This window comes from Peromyscus californicus, unplaced genomic scaffold, assembly GCF_007827085.1.
Source record: "Peromyscus californicus insignis strain IS unplaced genomic scaffold, ASM782708v3 Scaffold_2__1_contigs__length_46816999, whole genome shotgun sequence".
Lineage (NCBI taxonomy): Eukaryota > Metazoa > Chordata > Mammalia > Rodentia > Cricetidae > Peromyscus > Peromyscus californicus.
This window is the reverse complement of record NW_026294540.1, coordinates 5104426-5121440: the sequence shown is the minus strand read 5'-3', so window position 1 is coordinate 5121440 and position 17015 is coordinate 5104426. Positions and strand designations below refer to the sequence as shown.

Sequence of the window (17015 nt, the reverse complement as noted above, 5' to 3'; positions counted from 1 at the left end):
GAAAGGACAGGGAGGACCTACACACATCTAGAGATGGACAAGGACCACCTAAAAGTCCTTGTAACTAGACAAACCAGTTATTTAATTTAGCTGAAATAACATTTTTAAGGTAAATGGGACTGTAAGGCCATATTTGTTCAAATGTCAGATGTAAAGAGGTTGAATTTTATATTCAAGCAATTGAAAAAAAGATTACTAAATCTACCACCACCAAACCTAGTGACCACATAACAAAGCCCAGGTGACAAAGGCTAGCTGCACACACTATTTCCTGTACAACTCTTAGACAACAACCATAGTAATGTAAACTCTAAGTTTAAACTACAAAGAAAACAAAACAAAGCCTCTTCTCTTTCCAAAATCAATTTCTTCTTCCTGCCCTCACACACAATTCCTTCTTACTCAGAGTGAAAACCCACCCTTTATGGCCCCTCTGGTACTCAGCCACCTCTTTCCTCTTTCCCTGGTCCTCTCTAGAGGCCTTTACACCTCCACTGTCCAGCCCTCCTGCGTCCCACCCCACTGCTCTGATCTCACCAGCACACTTCCACTAATTCCTTTGCAAAGTCAATGGTCTTTTTCAACCCCTCTGAACCCCAAAGCTCTTTACAGTCCTGCTCCTCAAACTCCTTTTGTACCCCTCACTTTCCTAATCACTCTGCCTCACACAGCTTCTGATTCCTCTCCCTCCTGTTTCTCACCGTTAAGTTTCCCAAGTGTGCAGAGTGTCTGGTCGTCTACTCCTGGCCCTGACTCAGTTACTGGCCTTATCTCTCTCTGGCTCACTGCTGGCTAACTGGGCTTGGGGTACCAGACAGCATTGCTAAAAACGTTTGTACTAACCAAAGCAAAGAAAATTGATTCTTTACAATTAATTCTTACTTCTAAGATTCTTATAAAATTTCTGAGAAATGGATTCAAGTGTGTAGATGTTTAGAACATCAAAAAAGAGCTGTGGATGCCAACAAAATATTTTCTTAAAAAAAAAAAAAAAAAGCAAGGCCTAAAGTTGATCAAGTTTTGAAGGTAAAGTTACAGGATATTATGTACAGATTAAGACAAAGACACAACAAAATGAAGTCCGGCACAACAGTCAGAATGTCTGTGCAGCCAGGCTGAAGAAACAATGGACAAAATTCTAGTGAGCATGTCCTACTTAGGTCAAGAGTGAAGGCTAGGCCTGCTGCTAGATAGAGGGAAGTGGGTGTGTCTTCAGACTCTGGGGGTAAGGAAACAGATAAGAAACTGGTAAAGCCTTGCCCTCGCCGTTAGAAGAATAGAAAACTTTCCTGTGCATTACAGAGAAATCCAAGGAAAGTCCACTTGCCCTGAAAGGACTCACTAATTATTACATGAAAATAAATGTAACCTTGTGATTTCTCTTCCGCTGTGAACTGCAGGAGTGGACAATCAAACCTGTGAAGGTCGTGACTTGACTACTCAGACCTATAAGTCAGTAGCAATTTGCAAGTTATTCTCCTTCTTCTTATATATCATCACTTGGCATTCCTGATAAAGTGGACATCTCAAGAGTTTAAATGCTGGTTAGACTGTCAACAAGAGAAAGCATTCCTATGCTAAAGACCTGTTTTGAGCCTACCAGAATCCAAGAGACAGCAGTAGAAAACAGAGAGCATTTCTACAGGGCATCTCACAGAACCTCTGCAGCCCTGCAGAGGCAGGACCTGTAGAAGCGGGGGGGGGGGGGGGGGGGGGGGGGGGGGGGGGGGGGGGTGTCAGTGGTACAGTGCTTGAGGAAACACTGCGCCTATGATACAGTTAATCAAAGGTGAAAAGTCACTCTCCAACAGAGATTCCAAGAGCAGAATTCCGCCTTGGGATTTCAAATTGAACTGCAGTCAGAAGGCGACCGCTTCTGAGCAGTCACTTCATTCAGTGGAATTCACAGTGAAAACGAGAGGAGAGTCTGTCTAGATGGGAGGCGGCCATCAGTACTCAATTCCCCAGAGTTCATCTACAACTTTTCTACAAGTTACAGTAAATGCTACAAGCGAAGAAGACAACACTTTTCTGAAGGTCTCTGACAGGCTAGTGCAGTGACTAGTCTAACCGCTTTTTGTTTTGTTTTGTTTTTTAAAGCTACAACCTTTTTATTGGGGCTCCATCAGTAAATGAGCTTTTCTTCTTTAAGATACAGCTCAAGTGAGAGTGATTACTAAAATCTGAAAGGCGCCGATTCTTGCCAAAGGTCCTAGGAACTAACTGCAGAATTTTTCCCTATAAAATTCAATTTGGTTACCTGGGGGTCCCTGGGGATACCTAAAAGGCTCAAACTCTAAGGCATTCTGCTTTTAATTCCTTAAGTTTAGAAAATGTGATACAGAAACTCCAAGTTACAGATACTTCTCAGTTTACAGAATCATGTAAAACCAGTATTTTAACTTCTAAAAAAGAATTATTAAATTTTAAAAACATAGCCCACGGTGGTGGCACACGCCTTTAAAAACCCCAGCACTTGGGAGGCAGAGGCAGAGAAATCTCAGAGTCTGAGGCCAGCCTGGTCTACAGAGAGAGTTACAGGCCTACAGCTAGGGCTACACAGAGAAACCCTGTCTCAAGAAGAAAAAAAAAAGAAAGAAACAATACATACATACATACATAAATAAATAAATAAATAGAAAGAAACAAAAAACAAAACAAACAAAAAAACTTAAAAAAAACATTTAAAAAATAAATTACTTTAAAAGTCAAACTGTACTCATGGCTTATTGTCAGGGCAATAAATTAAGTGTTCAGATGTCAACACCCAACTAAAGCCGTGCTTGGTCAGCTACTCTCAAAATATTCTCCAGCCCAGAAGTGGTGTGAGGTTCTAATCCCACACTCCAGAGCGAGAGGCAGGTGAACCTCTGAGTTCCAGGCCAGCCTGGTCTACAAAACATCTTTTCATTTTGCATGAAATGGTTTGAAGAAACAGGTAAGAACAATGAAACTTAGTGATTTACTGGTGTCAATACGTTACAATCAGATACAGCTGTGTGACATCTCACACTACAATGGCATCTGCCATCTGTAAAGGAAATGATCACATAAAAATGTCTCCAGTTTCTTTTCCCCTCAAGGACTTCATCATAAAATTGAGAAGTGATTTAAAAACAAATTTAAGGTGTTAACGTTGGTTAATTTTAGCTTAAATCTCATTATTACCCAAATTATATCATCACAGCACTTTAACCTATAGGCAAAACACGTTTGAATAAACTGGCCCACCGCCCTAGGTGTTTTAAACTACATTCTGAAAAAGCTGCAGCTGCTAAAACAGTGATGATCAGAACAAATACAATACCCTAAATCAGAACTGACCTCCAGCAGCTCTGGAGACCTGTTTTTCATTCTCTGCACATGAATGACAATGTCGATGGTCAGAGACCACCACCTTAATGGACTTGGATCTGATTTTAGACAGCAGCGCAGGCAGAAGTATTCTCATTCATCTGCTCAGTACCAATCACCTACTACAGAGCAAGAAGTCCACAGAGCACAAACCCTCACCTTCTGTAGGGTATTTTGTTTGCCATCTGTCATCTCTCGGAGAAACAGACTAGACCTTGAAGGACTGCACTAAGGAATTGGAATTTTATTCAACTGTGGCCAAAACCACTAGCATAGGACTGCTATAATCTAACTTAGATCACAGAAGGCCACTCAGAAAACTGGCCTCCAAAGAGGAAGCCAACACAGAAACTCAACGACAGAAGACACTGGAAAAGGACTGTGGGAACATACCAGACAGACTCTGGGTTTTTTGATCACTAATCAGATTTTTTATTAAAACCCTATTTCAAAACTGTCTGGTAAAAGCCTTCCATCTCTCTCTCTCTCACATAAACACAAACTCCTCCTGTCTTCTCCCTAAGCTCCTAAACTCTATGTTTATAGCTTGTTTGCTTTTCTTTTTCTTTCTTTTTTCTTCAGGTTTCTCTATGGAGCTCTGGCTATCCTGGAACTGGCTGTGTAGACCAGGCTGGCCTCCAGCTCACAGCCATCTCTGCCTGAGTTACTTAGATTGTGTTAGTATCACTGTTGAACAGTCTGGACTCTGAGCCCTTTTATGGTTTGTATCCTTGGGTGAGTTTCTTGCATTCTTTTAAACTTTTCATTTTGTTTGTATGTGAAACATGTGCATGTGTGTGTTACGTGCATCTGAGTGCCAACATTCAAGTGTGGCACAGGACAACTTTGTGGAGCTGGGTCTCTTCTTCTATATTTACGCTGCTTCCAGTAACGGCGCTCAGGAGGCCAGGCTTGTGAAGCAGTCAGTTTTACCTGGTGATCCATCTCATCACCCCCACCTTATACTCTTTTGGACCCGTTTTTTTCCTTTGCAATCCTCAAAACATGAACACACAGAAATACAAAATAAATCACTATGCTAGTTCTTTGGTAATGAGACCCACTTGAATGTTTAAGGATGATGGCCTTCTCCTTACAAACAGTAAGCCAAGCACATCCATTGCAGGTTTAAGTGCAATCCTACACAAGGATTGCATTGATTTCAAGAGCCAAGTTGGGGGCTTCTCACAGACTGACACTGAAACAACTACTCCTGAGTATACACTGGCCAAGTGTTTACCTTCAACCTTCAATTTGTGTTTCTGCGTGCATTCTTTTACTTCCTCACTGTGAGTAAAAAGGACAGAAACAGAACCGTGCAGCTAATTCACGTGTAGCTAATTTTTGAGGCTGGGATGTAGCTCAGTTGGTAACTACTCGCCTAGCATGAATGGTAAAACTCTGAGTCTAATCCCAGCACTTGATGAACCAATGCGACACAAGTGCCCATACTCACTAGCGAGGAAGAGACCATCAGGGGTTCAAAGCCAATCTCAGCTACATAAAGAAGATCCTCGTGTCCCTACCAACTACTTTAAACTTCTTCTGTTAACAACTTTCATTTCACACTTTAAGAGTGGTGTGGCAGCCTTGCCATCCCAGCATCCAGCAGACAGGAAGACGGTGAGTGAGTTCAAGGTCAACCTGAAATCATAATGTGTTTCATGTCAGTCTGGATGCTACAGTGAGATCTTGTCTCAGAAGAATAAACAAAGTATGACACTCCATATTGTAAACACAACGGGACATCAGGAAAAGCTAGTAGACAGGAATCCTGCAGTAGCCCCTCCTCCTACTCAACATTCTTTCAACAGAAGATAAACTGAAAAGATGCCATCACATTAATCACACAATATTTACGACCGGGCAGAAGTTATGTGCCAGACGGTGCATTAGGCACTAGAGGACAAAGGTTAGTGTCACATGGTCCTCCCTCTGAAAGTTTAGTGAGCAGGCTCAGTTTTCACACAAGAAATGGAAGGGGTGATGCAGACAGGACGATATCAAGTACTAAAAATAAAAAGACCACCTTTCAGGAGTGGGCAAAAATACTTCACAGCTAGATGGAGCTTGAGCTAGACCTTGGGTGACAGAATCTTCTAGGAAATGAGCAAGCACAAGAACTCCGAACCAAACAATCTTATAGGTAGAGCTTAATGTCTTAATTTTATTACAAAAAAAAGTTAAACATGCACAAAACAACAGAATAAAATAACAAATATGAGAGATCCCAGTATTTATCAATCCTAGCAATCTTGTTTCATATGTAACTTACATGTCACAGCCTATAACATAAGCCTATTTTTGTTTAGTTTTGTTTGATTTTTCGAGACAGGGTTTCTCTGTAGCTTTGGAGCCTGTCCTGGAACTCGCTTTAGAGATCAGTCTGGCCTCGAACTCAGAGATCCCCCTGTCTCTGCCTCCCCAGGGCTGGAATTAAAGGCATGTTCCACCACTACCTGGCTTCTTACTTCTTAAGCCTATTTTTTAAATACTACATTCCTTCTGAACTCGTTCTCAGACCGTGTACAGACAGGGTCATAGTAAATTGTTCCGTAAGGCAGAATACAAGTAATCATACACGATTTTGTATTTTTTTTGTTGTTGTTTTTTTTGTTTTTCGAGACAGGGTTTCTCTGTGTAGCTTTGCACCTTTCCTAGGACTCACTTGGTAGCCCAGGCTGGCCTCGAACTCACAGAGATCCGCCTGGCTCTGCCTCCCGAGTGCTGGGATTAAAGGCGTGCGCCACCACCGCCCGGCCACGATTTTGTATTTTTAAAAAACCATTTTTTATGTATCTGTATAATTCAAGTGAAGAATGACAAAAGATACTGCAAATGACAGAAACGCCAATTCACCCACATCTATGTGCAGGATTCACTCCGTTGGTGTGTCTGTGAGAATGGGTAAAGTGAGGAGAGAACTCGCGGCCCATACTCGGCATGTTTCCTCCTCTGAAACTAGGGAAGATTCCCCGTAGAGACAAGTGGGAACTAAATGGCTGCAGGTTGACACTGTGTGTTTAGTCTTCTGTCCCCTGGTTGGCTTGGGAAGAACCACACAATGGGGTAGGAGCCTAGCCTCCCCATCCTCTCTCAAGACGCTGTGAACTGTCTGCACCTGAAAACACACTACAACAGAGAGGCTGAGCATCCTGATGGCAAGGTGCTTCCTCGACTGTCAATCCTCAGAGCTGAGACCTAAGGAAGTATTTCAAGAGACTGTATCTTGTAAATGCTCAGCCTTCACCAAGTGGTCTCCCCTTAACCAGTAGTTCACATGGTCTCCCCTTAACCAGTAGTTCATATGGGCTCTCCTTAACCAGTAGGGCCCATGAGTGTCACAGAAAGACTCTTTAACTTTCCAGTTTATGGACAGGGTTATCACTCTGCAGCCCAGGCCAGCCTCAAACAGGGACTACAAGTGTGTGCCACCATGTACAGCAGTTTCCCCATTTCCTGACCACTGTGTTATTTTTCCAACCAACCCACAGCCTTTTCACGGTAGCCACAGGGTTCCTGGTGCAGGAGTCCTCATGGTGCAGGCCCAGCTCCAGGTGCACGGCCACCGCCCATGGCAGGCCACATCACTGTCCCCAGCCCCTTCACTTCCTACTCCAGCCTCAGGAAAGCAAGCTGTAACCCTGGGTCCCACACCACCTGCCCTCACTGCTGCCAAAAACTGTCAGTCTGTCCTTTGAAAACACAGCTGTAGTCAACCCAAACCTAACTTTATTTCAGTTACTTCCTCTCAGTTTCTCTTCTTTCTGAGGCCATGCACACATGACTGAAGTTTGTATTAAATTATCTTCAATCACGATGAGTTCCTGACTTACCATAACCATTCTGTTTTCATATATAACCCATTTCTTTCACTGTCTCCCTACAACGACGATTACAATGTTGACACCTGACAGCTTGTCCCGTGCTTTGTGAGGGTATCCACTTAATCCGCACAGGCTGTGTAAAAGGCAATTCTTGTACTTTAGAGTTCAGGGGAAAAGAATGAAGAACTCACTCACTTTTCCAATGACAAAACGAAGTGGACATTCAACCCTACTCTAGGGAGAGTCTACAGCTCTGTAACAAACCACAAGTGCTCCAAACCACCTCCAGCCTCTCCAGACTGCAACCAGGCTCCCTCCCCGCCCCACACCTACAACCTACCATCCATCTCTTGTTTTCTCACCGCCCTAAGCCATTACTTGCTCAACTACACCCTCTCCACTCCGAATATAATCAACTTCCCTCCACTGCAAACACTCCACACCTCTGCACTTCTCACATCTCTCTCCCCCCAAACTTGGGACTCCCTGGATCAGGACGCCTTTGTCACACACACACACACACACACACACACACACACACACACACACCCTCTAAAGTACAAGCCTGTGTCTCACTCAGTCCCTTAACACGCTGACAAGTCCCCCAGAAAGGGACTTAACTTGCACGCCCTCCATCTCCGTAATCGACCCACACCACGGCGCGAGCACACCTCGAATCCCTACAGCGGAGTACCAACCCTTACAAAGACTGCCCATGCCCCCACTGCTACCAACGACGACTTCCTCTCCAGAATGTGGTCATCCGAACACACTCCCCTCCGCCGCCGTGCAAGGCTCTCGCTCTCGGCGCAGGGCCTCTGCCCACCGTGGAGGCGGCCGCTCCCCCCACCGCACCCCCCGCCACACACACACACACACACACACACACACACCCCACTACTTGCAAGTTGCGCCTCTTACCACCTGTTCTCGCCAGAGCGGGGTGCACCTCCACCCGGGCCCGCCTCTGCCCACCCTTCCCCAGTCCCTCCAGCCCGCCGACCCCCGCGCCAGTCGGTTCCGCGGGGCCGCTCGGATGCCCGCCCCTCCCCCTGGGCTCCGAGGACGCCCGCACCCCGGCCCCGCACGCCACCTGCGGCCCGGCTTCCCCCACCACCACCATCACCCCCATCACCGCCGCCCCCAAAGCCCGCACTCACCACGAATAGGTCTGCTCCGCCATGGTGCTTGCCTCTCGGGGCTCCGCGGCTCGCTCGGCCGGCGGCAGAGGGCGCGGCCGGGGGCCCGGCGGCTCGCTCGCTCGCTCGCACGGCGGACGGGCAACACGGGCTCCGACGGGACACTCCGACGGGCCCCGCTTCCCTGGGCCCCGGCGCGGCCCCGGGCTCCGCGCTCGGGCCTCGTCAGCCGCGGCGGCGGCGGCGGCTCCGCTGCGGCTCCAAACCCAACATGGCGGCGGCGGCGGCGGCGGCGGCGAACAAGGGCCCCGGGCGCGGGCGAACGGCAGCTCGGGCCCGCGCTCAGTGCGCGCCGGGCCGCGGGAGCGCCGCGCTCGGGCGGCGGCGGCGGCGGCCGGGGGACATGGCCGGCGGCGGCGGCGGCGGCGGCGGCGGCGGCAGAGGCTGACGGGGGCGCTAGGCGGTGAGGCGAGGCCGCTCGGAGCACACCCGCCGAGGGAGGAGGGAACGGGTGGAGGTGGGGGGCGGAGAGAGCCCGGGCCGCGCGTCACGTGGCCAAAACACGCTCACGTGACCTCCCCGCGCGCGCGCCCCGCCCCGCCCCTCGCGCGCGCCGGCGCGCGACCCATGCGCGGAGCGCCTCCCCGGCCCCGGGCCCTCTCGAGGCCCCGCGTTGGCGGCGGCGGCGGCGGCTGCAGCCGCGTGCTAGGCCCCGGTGCGCGTCGTCCGGCTGCCACTCAACTGTCAAGGCTTCCGTCATCCGTGCGTTGGCCTGGGTCCTCAACTGCCCGTCAGCTGTCATCCGGGGCGGGCGGCGTTCCGGTGCCCCGCGTTCCCCGCTTCGGCAGGCAGGCAGGCAGGCAGGCAGGCCGGCCCCCGTAGCTCACGCGGCGCGGCGCGGCGCCCGGGTGCCAAGTCCGATGCTCCACGGCTTGTCTGCGTCGATCAGCGGGAGCGTGGTTGGGTGACAAGCTCCTTCGCCTGGGCCCTTGTCCTTGCAGACACAAGTCCCAGGGAAGGAGGAGAGGCATGAGTTGTTCCGCGCCGACCAAAGCACGGAGATGATTGCCGAGTTAGGAAGCTGTTTACAAAGGGACAGAGACCAAAGGAAAGGCGCAGGCTACTTTAGATAGGGTGGATGGGCACAGCGCAGTTGGTAGAGTGCTATGTGAGACCCTGTCTTAGGGGGAAAAATAAAATATGGCCAGGTCTAGTGGCGCACGCCTTTAATCGAGAGGTCGAGGCAGGCAGATCCCTATAGAGTTGCGGGCCAGCCAAGACTACATAGAGAGGCACTGTAGCAAATAAATAAGTAAATGAATGAATAAGAAAGACGGAGAAAAGCGAAAAGCATATGTCTAAATGTAAGAGTATCTGAGAAAGCTACATAGTGTATGTTTCTGATCACATGACATTCTGGAACAATAACTATGGAAACAATGTAAAGGTCATTGGGCATCTGGGGCCGGAGGGACAAATAAAGGATTTTTAAAGCTACAAAACTGGGCTACATGACACTGTAACCCCGGAACTGCAGAAGTGGGGGTAAGCAGAGCAAAAGATGAGGGTCACCCTCAGCTATATGGGGGATTTGACTCACGGGGTTTGACGGAGAGTTTAAGGCCAGGCTGAGCAAATGAAACCTTATTTAAAGAGAAAGAACAAGAGAAGTGAGAAACTGCCACAGATGTAAACTTAATAGACCAGAGACCCACCTCAGGAACCTAGACCTTAGGTAAAAATGGAATGGTGGGATGAACTGAAAGCCCTCATTCTCCCTTCCCCTTCAGCTTACCAACAGAAAAATCATTTTGGCAAGAGAGTGTGGCACCAAGCAAGACCCAGAAATGGAAATGTCTGGGCTGAGCTTGGAGCCAGGCAGGGCATGGGTGATTTGTGCTATACGATGTTGACCGAAGACACTGAAATGCTGGGTGGAGGCTCTGAAGGGTCTCCCCACCCCTCCCTCTCAGTTACTGTGCTCGTGAATGAAAATGATCAGGTTTCAGAAACCTGGCTGGCTAATGAGCACACTCCTCTTCCTGGAGGTCCCCTTTCCTCCTCTCTTCACAGAGAGCAAGGCTGCCACAGCTGTGCCCTGCACACCCAGGATCCTCGGTGGCTCACCCAGTGTTAGTTAGGCCAGACTATAACTCTGCTCCAGTTTCCCAGGGCCTGCCCAGGCTTACAGGGAACTCCACACCCCGAATCTATCTCCAAAAAGATGAGTTGGCCATTACCCATATGGCTGCTGCTTGCATGTCCCCAAAGGGGAAGCCTTTCCTGAGTAGGCCAAGTACACAGTTCCTGCAAGCTTTCCGCCTTCCTCCTCTCCCCCAACGCCAGGCGCTGCGAGGACCAGCCTAGGTCTAGGTGTCCCCTCCTGAGCATCACCAGAGAGAAGGCCCTAGAAGAGGGTTTAACCCCAAACCTCCTCTCTCGAACCACTCAGAAAGCATCTGCCCAGCCACGACCCCCACGGGTGGCATGGGGAGATGAAACAGCTGAGATCCCACATTCCTGACGTTCATGGAACTCTTACAGTTTCTTAGGTACTTCTACAGAAAAGCCGGCTGTGACCTTAAGTGTGACACAGTCATCCTGAGTCTCCAAGCCCAGCGAGTGAGGTTTCAGATCCCATGGGAAAGGCCCGAAGCCATAAGCAGGCGTGGCCGTGGGAGGTACCGAAGCTCTTTCCCAGGGGAGCTAAGAACAAAACAAACCAGACCTGTCGTTAATGAAACAAAAAAAAAAAAAAAAAAATGACAAGCAGGTGCTCTGGGCAATTCTCTTCGGCTTTGATTCCCAGTGAGTCACAGGAAGTTAAGCCAAGGGAGAAGTTAGTATGAGATGAACCGATCAGGAGTGGCTGAGAGAGAGAACAACGCCAAAGCTTTACTAGAAGCGAAGACTACGCTCCCCAGTGGGGGAAATTTTGGTGTCAGAAAGGAGGGAGTCGGGGCTTGGTGGAGATATAGGATAGAGATCTGAACCAGAGGCTCCCGAAGTGTCTCTTAGGAAAACACAGGACGTCTATGACAAGTACCAAATAGCACTTGGTGGGGCTGGGAGGTCATCCAGACCCCAGAAACCCTGTGAGCATGGTCCCTCGGGATGAAGAGAACCCGGAGCCTTGTGACTTGAGTATCTAAGGCTATGAGAATGTAGTAGACACCCCCGGGTCAACATCAAGATCTCCACAAGCTTGCAATCCTCTGGGAAGGCCATTCTGGAGTAAACTAGAAACCCGAGCATTGGCTGGAAGTCTCCCAGCTCGTGGCACCCAAGGAGTGACTTCCAGTGCCTGCGCCAGCTCTTGGCCCCAAGCTGGAGCGGCCCCAGGTGTATCTGCGCATCTCTGAGCCTCAGCCGAGGAGTCAGGTGTGTTTGGCAAGGGTTCAGGTGTCGGCTGTCCCTCAGGAGGGAAGCTCAACCCTCCTCCACCCCTACCCCCAAGATGAGAGGGCCATAACTTGTGTAATGTTTGTTGAAAGAGACCATGAAAGCGCCTCTAATTATCCCCATGGTAATTATAGGATAGTTCTATCCACTGAGTGTGTTCAAAGGAGACTTGGAGAGCCTCCCAGGATGCATCATCTGCCTTAGGCACAGACTCCAGGGAGCAGACATCACCAGGTCTGGCTCAGGCATGCTCCTGCGAGGGTCGAGGGCTCAGGTCTGGCCTGAGCCCTACCTGCCCCTCCAGACCCTCTCTCACTTCTGGCTTCGCACTTCCACTGCACCAGCAAGCAGGGGACACTCGGTCTTCCCCGAGGACCCACCTGTCCGTCCCCGATGGCCTGTGTTCTCTTTTGCTTCCATTATCGGTGATGAAGTGCAGGTGGCTTCCTCATTATACCCACCTGCAACTTTCTCTCCTCCTGCACACGTGGGTCCTGGGAACCCAACTCAGGTCGTCAAGCTTGGGAGCAGGTGTTTTTACCCACTGAACCATCTCACTGGCCCTAAACACGGAGTGAAGGGTGTAACTCTGTAGTAGGGCGTGTGTTCTGCACACACAAGGCCCTGGGTCCAATCTCCAGTACTAAAAGAAAAACAAGCAAGCATACACACACACACACACACACACACACACACACACGCACACGCACACGCACACGCACACGTACACACACGCACATGCATACATATGGAAAGAGAATAGTTTCAAGCTACAGCAAAAAATTACGGGAAAGTCCAGAGCATTCTCTGACAACTTCCCCTAACTGATTCGCCAGTAACACTGTGCGTCTCCCCTCTGTGATGTAAGTTCTGTGGGCTTGGACAAGCTGGTCACGGTATGTATCGGCCTTCACCGTGTCACGTGACCAACGTCGTCTTAAAAATTCCCAGGTCATGCCTGTTCATCTGTCCCCTCAGACATGGAGGACCCGTGATCTTTCTACCGTTTCCGTTGTTTTAATTTTTTCCAGAACGTCCTGCAATTAGAACGATACACGATGTAGCTCCCTCAGATAGGCCCTTTATCACTTAGAAACACACGTTCAGCTTCTGTGTGTCTCGTGTATCCTGGGCAGGACTGGATTTCCGATCCTCCTGCTGAGATCTTCTGGGCCACACACACCCGGATTATTTGGAGGTCTAACCCAGGGCTGGACGCATGCTAAGCAAGGACTCCACCAGCTGCGCTACGATCCAGCCCCTCTCCAGGTCTTGTCATGGCTTCTTCATAGATTTCAAAACACCTTTTTAAGGTTTATTATTTTATCTCTATGAGTGTTTTGCTTGAATGTAAGTAAGTGTACCATGTGCATGCCTGGCACCCACAGAGCAGTAGTTCTCAACCCATGGGTCTAGATGTCAGATATTTACATTACGATTCAAAATAGTAGCAAAATTACAGCTGGGAAGTAGCCACAAAATAATGGTTGGGAGTCATCACAACATGAGGAACTTGGTTAAAGGGTTGCCGCAGGAGGAAGGTTGGGAACCATGGCCACAGAAGATGGTTGTGAAATTACATGTCAGTGCTGAGAATTGAACCCAAGTCCTCTGAAAGGGTGGTAAATACTCTCAGCTGCTGAGCCAGCTCTTCGTCCCAGATTTTTTTTTTTTTTAAACTTGAGACAGATTTTTGCCCTATATCCAGGCTAGGACTGGGAATGCGGCTCAGGTGGTAAAGCGTGTTTGCCTGGCATGAACGAAGCCCGCCAGTTTGATCCGCATAAAATGCTGCAATCCCAGCATTTGCGGGGTGGAGGCAGGAGGATCACAGGTTTAATGTCATCCTCACCCACTCAGAAAGGGGGAGGCCAGCCTGAGCTGCATGAGTCCCTGCCAAAAAAGAAAGCCTGTGAGATGGCCCCTCAGGTAAAGGTGCTAGCTGCCCAACCTGATGTCCTGAGTTCAGTCCCTGGAACTCACAAGATAGAAGGGAACTAGCGCCAGAAAGACCCCCTCTGACTTCCACATGTACACATGAAAGTGTTGAAAAGCAACACCAGACCTATGTGTTCCGGGTCAGGGATCCCGAGTGCTTGGATCACAAGCCTGCATCAACAGGCCCAGCCCCAGAGCCTCCTTAGTCACCAAGCGATACCCTTGTCTGTGAAAATCTCGGGGCTTGTTTATACATTCCCTTACTGAAGGATAGCTTGGCTGCTTCCAAGTGTTGGAAATTATGAATAACATGATGATAAATATCCACAAGCAGACTTTGTTTGGGCATATGTGCCATTTATTTGGGTTTTTGCAAACATATTGTTTAATTTCCCAAACACTTATGGCTTTTCCAGATATCTTATTGTTGAATTTTTCAAATTTAACATATTCTGTAAGATTTCAATGTTCTGAAGCTTATTAAAATGTGCTTATGACCCAGCATCTGGTTTGTTTTTGCGCACTCTTTGTTCAGTTAGAACTGTATTATTTGGGGGTTGGTGTTCTATCCAAGTAAATTAATTCAAGGTGGTCAATAATGTCCATACAGTCTATCTTTACTGATTTCACGTGTGTGTGGTAGCAGTATTAGTTGAATTGGCCCTGTTCTCTAAAGATCTTTGCATTCTAGCAATGCAATATTTAAAGATTAATTTATTTTTATTTATGTATCCATGTGCTTGCTTGAGTTTATGTGCACCATGTGGGTGCAGGAGCCCACAGAGGCCAGAGAGAGCATCAGATCCTCTGAACCTGGAGTTACAGGTGGTTTCGAGCCCCTACATGAGCTGCTGGGAACCAATTCTGGTCCTCTGTAAGAGCAGCAAGTACTCTTAACCGCTAAAGCCATGTCTCCAGCTCCGTTATTAAAAAGCAAAAGTAATTGTGTTATTGTAGATGGCAAAAGGTTCACGTGCTTACAGATAAAAATAAACCAGAATCGTTAAACATGCAGACTTCTCAACAGAAGGGATATGCATACCTATTTTCCACCCAGAAGGATGGGAGTGGATATGTTAATAACCTGGGAATCTCTGCTATTGTGGAGCCAGGCTTCACTGGAATCCCCCTTATCCGGAGCACTGTTTCTCGGTCAACAGAACCCATTCTTGTGGAAGAGGTCACAGGTGCTTTGCAAAGGAGTTTTGATGTAGTCGTGCCCTAAGCTTTACTGTGAGGATTGTCACAAGGAAACTGTTTTCCAAAGTTGTACTGTGTTTAACTATGTAAGAAAATAAACCGCTCTGGGTCAGACTCCAGAAGTTTGAACCGGCCCTCCTAACTGAGTCGTGTTGAACCAGGTTCCTTCTTGTCTCTCATTCCTCTGCCAGCTGTGGAACTTGCAGAGACCCCCCCCACACACACACACACACACCCCACACACATTATGGCTGTCTACTTCTTTTAATTCTATCCAATTTCCTTTATGTATTTAATACACATTTTTGTATGTGTGTGTGGTGCTGGGGATTGAACTCAGGGCCTTACACATGCTAGGCAGATGCTCCACCACTGAGCCACAAATACAGCCCAGACCCTATATGATTACGTTAATACACACTTAAAATTATAATATTCTCCCAGTTAAGAGCCTTTTTTTAATTAAATCTCCCCTTTGAAGTTTCCTTTATCTGATATTAATATATTTTGTCTTTTTTGAGAAAAGTTTCTCTGTGTAGTCCTGGCCGTCCTGGAACTCACTCTGTAGACCAGGCTGACCTCGAACTCACAGAGATCCCCTGCCTCTGCTCCCCACCAGTGCTGGGATTACAAGTGCTTCATGCATACCCTCTTTTCCATGGTCCACACACTTTTGTGGCAAATGCCTTATCTGCTGAGCCAGCCTTCCATCTTTCTGTTTTAATTGTTACTTTCCCTTTGTTTTGCTCCCCTAATTTTCTAGTGTGTGATTTGAATAATTTTAGTATTATATTTTAATTCCTTTAATTGGCTCTCTTTTCAGTCTTTTTCCCTTTATGTTCTTCAAATTGCTTTGTACTGGCTGCTACCGTAAGAATGAATGTCACGGATTTTTAACTTACCCCAATCAACTTTTTTTTTTTTTAAGGCAGAGTTTCTCTATATAACCCTGGCTGTCTTGGAACTCACTCTGTAGACCAGGCTGGCCTTGAACTCAGAGATCCGCATGTCTTTGCCTCCCGAGTGCTGGGATTAAAGGCCTGCATGCCTAGCTTGGTTCCGTATTTCCTATAACACAGGTCTGCTGATATTTCACTCTTTTTTAAGGGAAGTGTGACTAGATACAGAAACCTCGCTTGGGAGCCCAGCCCCCACGCCTGAGAGCTGCACTGGCCTGGAACTCCCCGTGTGTAACCCAGGCTGGCTTCACATTCTCTGTCCTCGCTCTAGCTTCCCCGTGCTGGGGTCCCAGTCACGCAACACCGTGTCCAGCTCATTGAGCATTTGGAGAGCGCCCTCCCATTGCTAAGGTTGGGAAACTGAGGCACCGGAAAACCAAAACGGTGAAACCAGCTGTCCAAGGCCACACAGTTAAGCCCAGGACGGAGGCAGGGTTTGAAACCGTGAGATACCATCCCGATGCTCGCCCTCACTTCCCCACCACACCTTCAGAGCGGTTTGGACGGCAGCCTAGACGCCTCTGGAAGATCCTTGGGGGCCAAGAGGAAGTGAGAGCTCTCCAAACCCCTATTCAGAGTAGTAGGTAAGCTGTCAATCACCAGAGTCATCCGAGAACCCATGCAAGATAGAGATGGCATGCTTCATCTACCCAGGTAATCACTCTGCAGTAGGGACAGAGAAATGAGCAATTTATTCCGCTTCCCCGGAACTCAGCCAGGCAAAAACCCCGTCCGGCCAAGGCAGTCCCTCCCACGGGTATTCCTCTGCTCAAGACTCCTACTTTCCCATCATGCTTCACCTAGCAGGTGACGTGAGTGCTCAGGTTCTAGAAGCGCCCCTTTGGCCATCAGGTCCCGTCTCTTAGTTGTGAGGCCTCAGGAAAGAATGGTTCTCTTTCTGGGGTCCCTGACTCCTCTCTTAAATGAAGATTAAAAATTGGCACCAGCCTCAGGGGTCTGTGGTGAGATAACACCCGTGAGGAATGAGGGAATGCCCAACATCCCCCTCAGCATCCATCAGGCTGTACGGTTTTTTTTTGTTTTGTTTTGTTTTTTTTTAAGATTATTTGTGGTTAGAGTTAGGGTTAGAGATGGGGCGAAGTGTGCATGTGAGTGCAGTGACTGTGGAGGCCAGAAGAGGGCAGCAGATAGCCCTGGAGTTGGAGTTACAAGCAGCTGTGAGTTACCTGACATGG

At 48.4% G+C, this 17015-nt stretch overlaps 1 protein-coding gene across 1 annotated transcript in view; it reads right to left on the bottom strand.

Moving 5' to 3' along the window:
* Nucleotides 1-8878, bottom strand: part of Sppl3 (signal peptide peptidase like 3) — a 106903-nt gene extending 98025 nt beyond the window's left edge. The window contains exon 1 of the mRNA XM_052755105.1: nucleotides 8342-8878. Coding sequence (XP_052611065.1) covers nucleotides 8342-8364 — 23 coding nt within the window. The 5' untranslated portion in view covers nucleotides 8365-8878. The remainder of the gene's footprint in view (nucleotides 1-8341) is intronic.
* Nucleotides 8879-17015: the final 8137 nt, after the last annotated feature.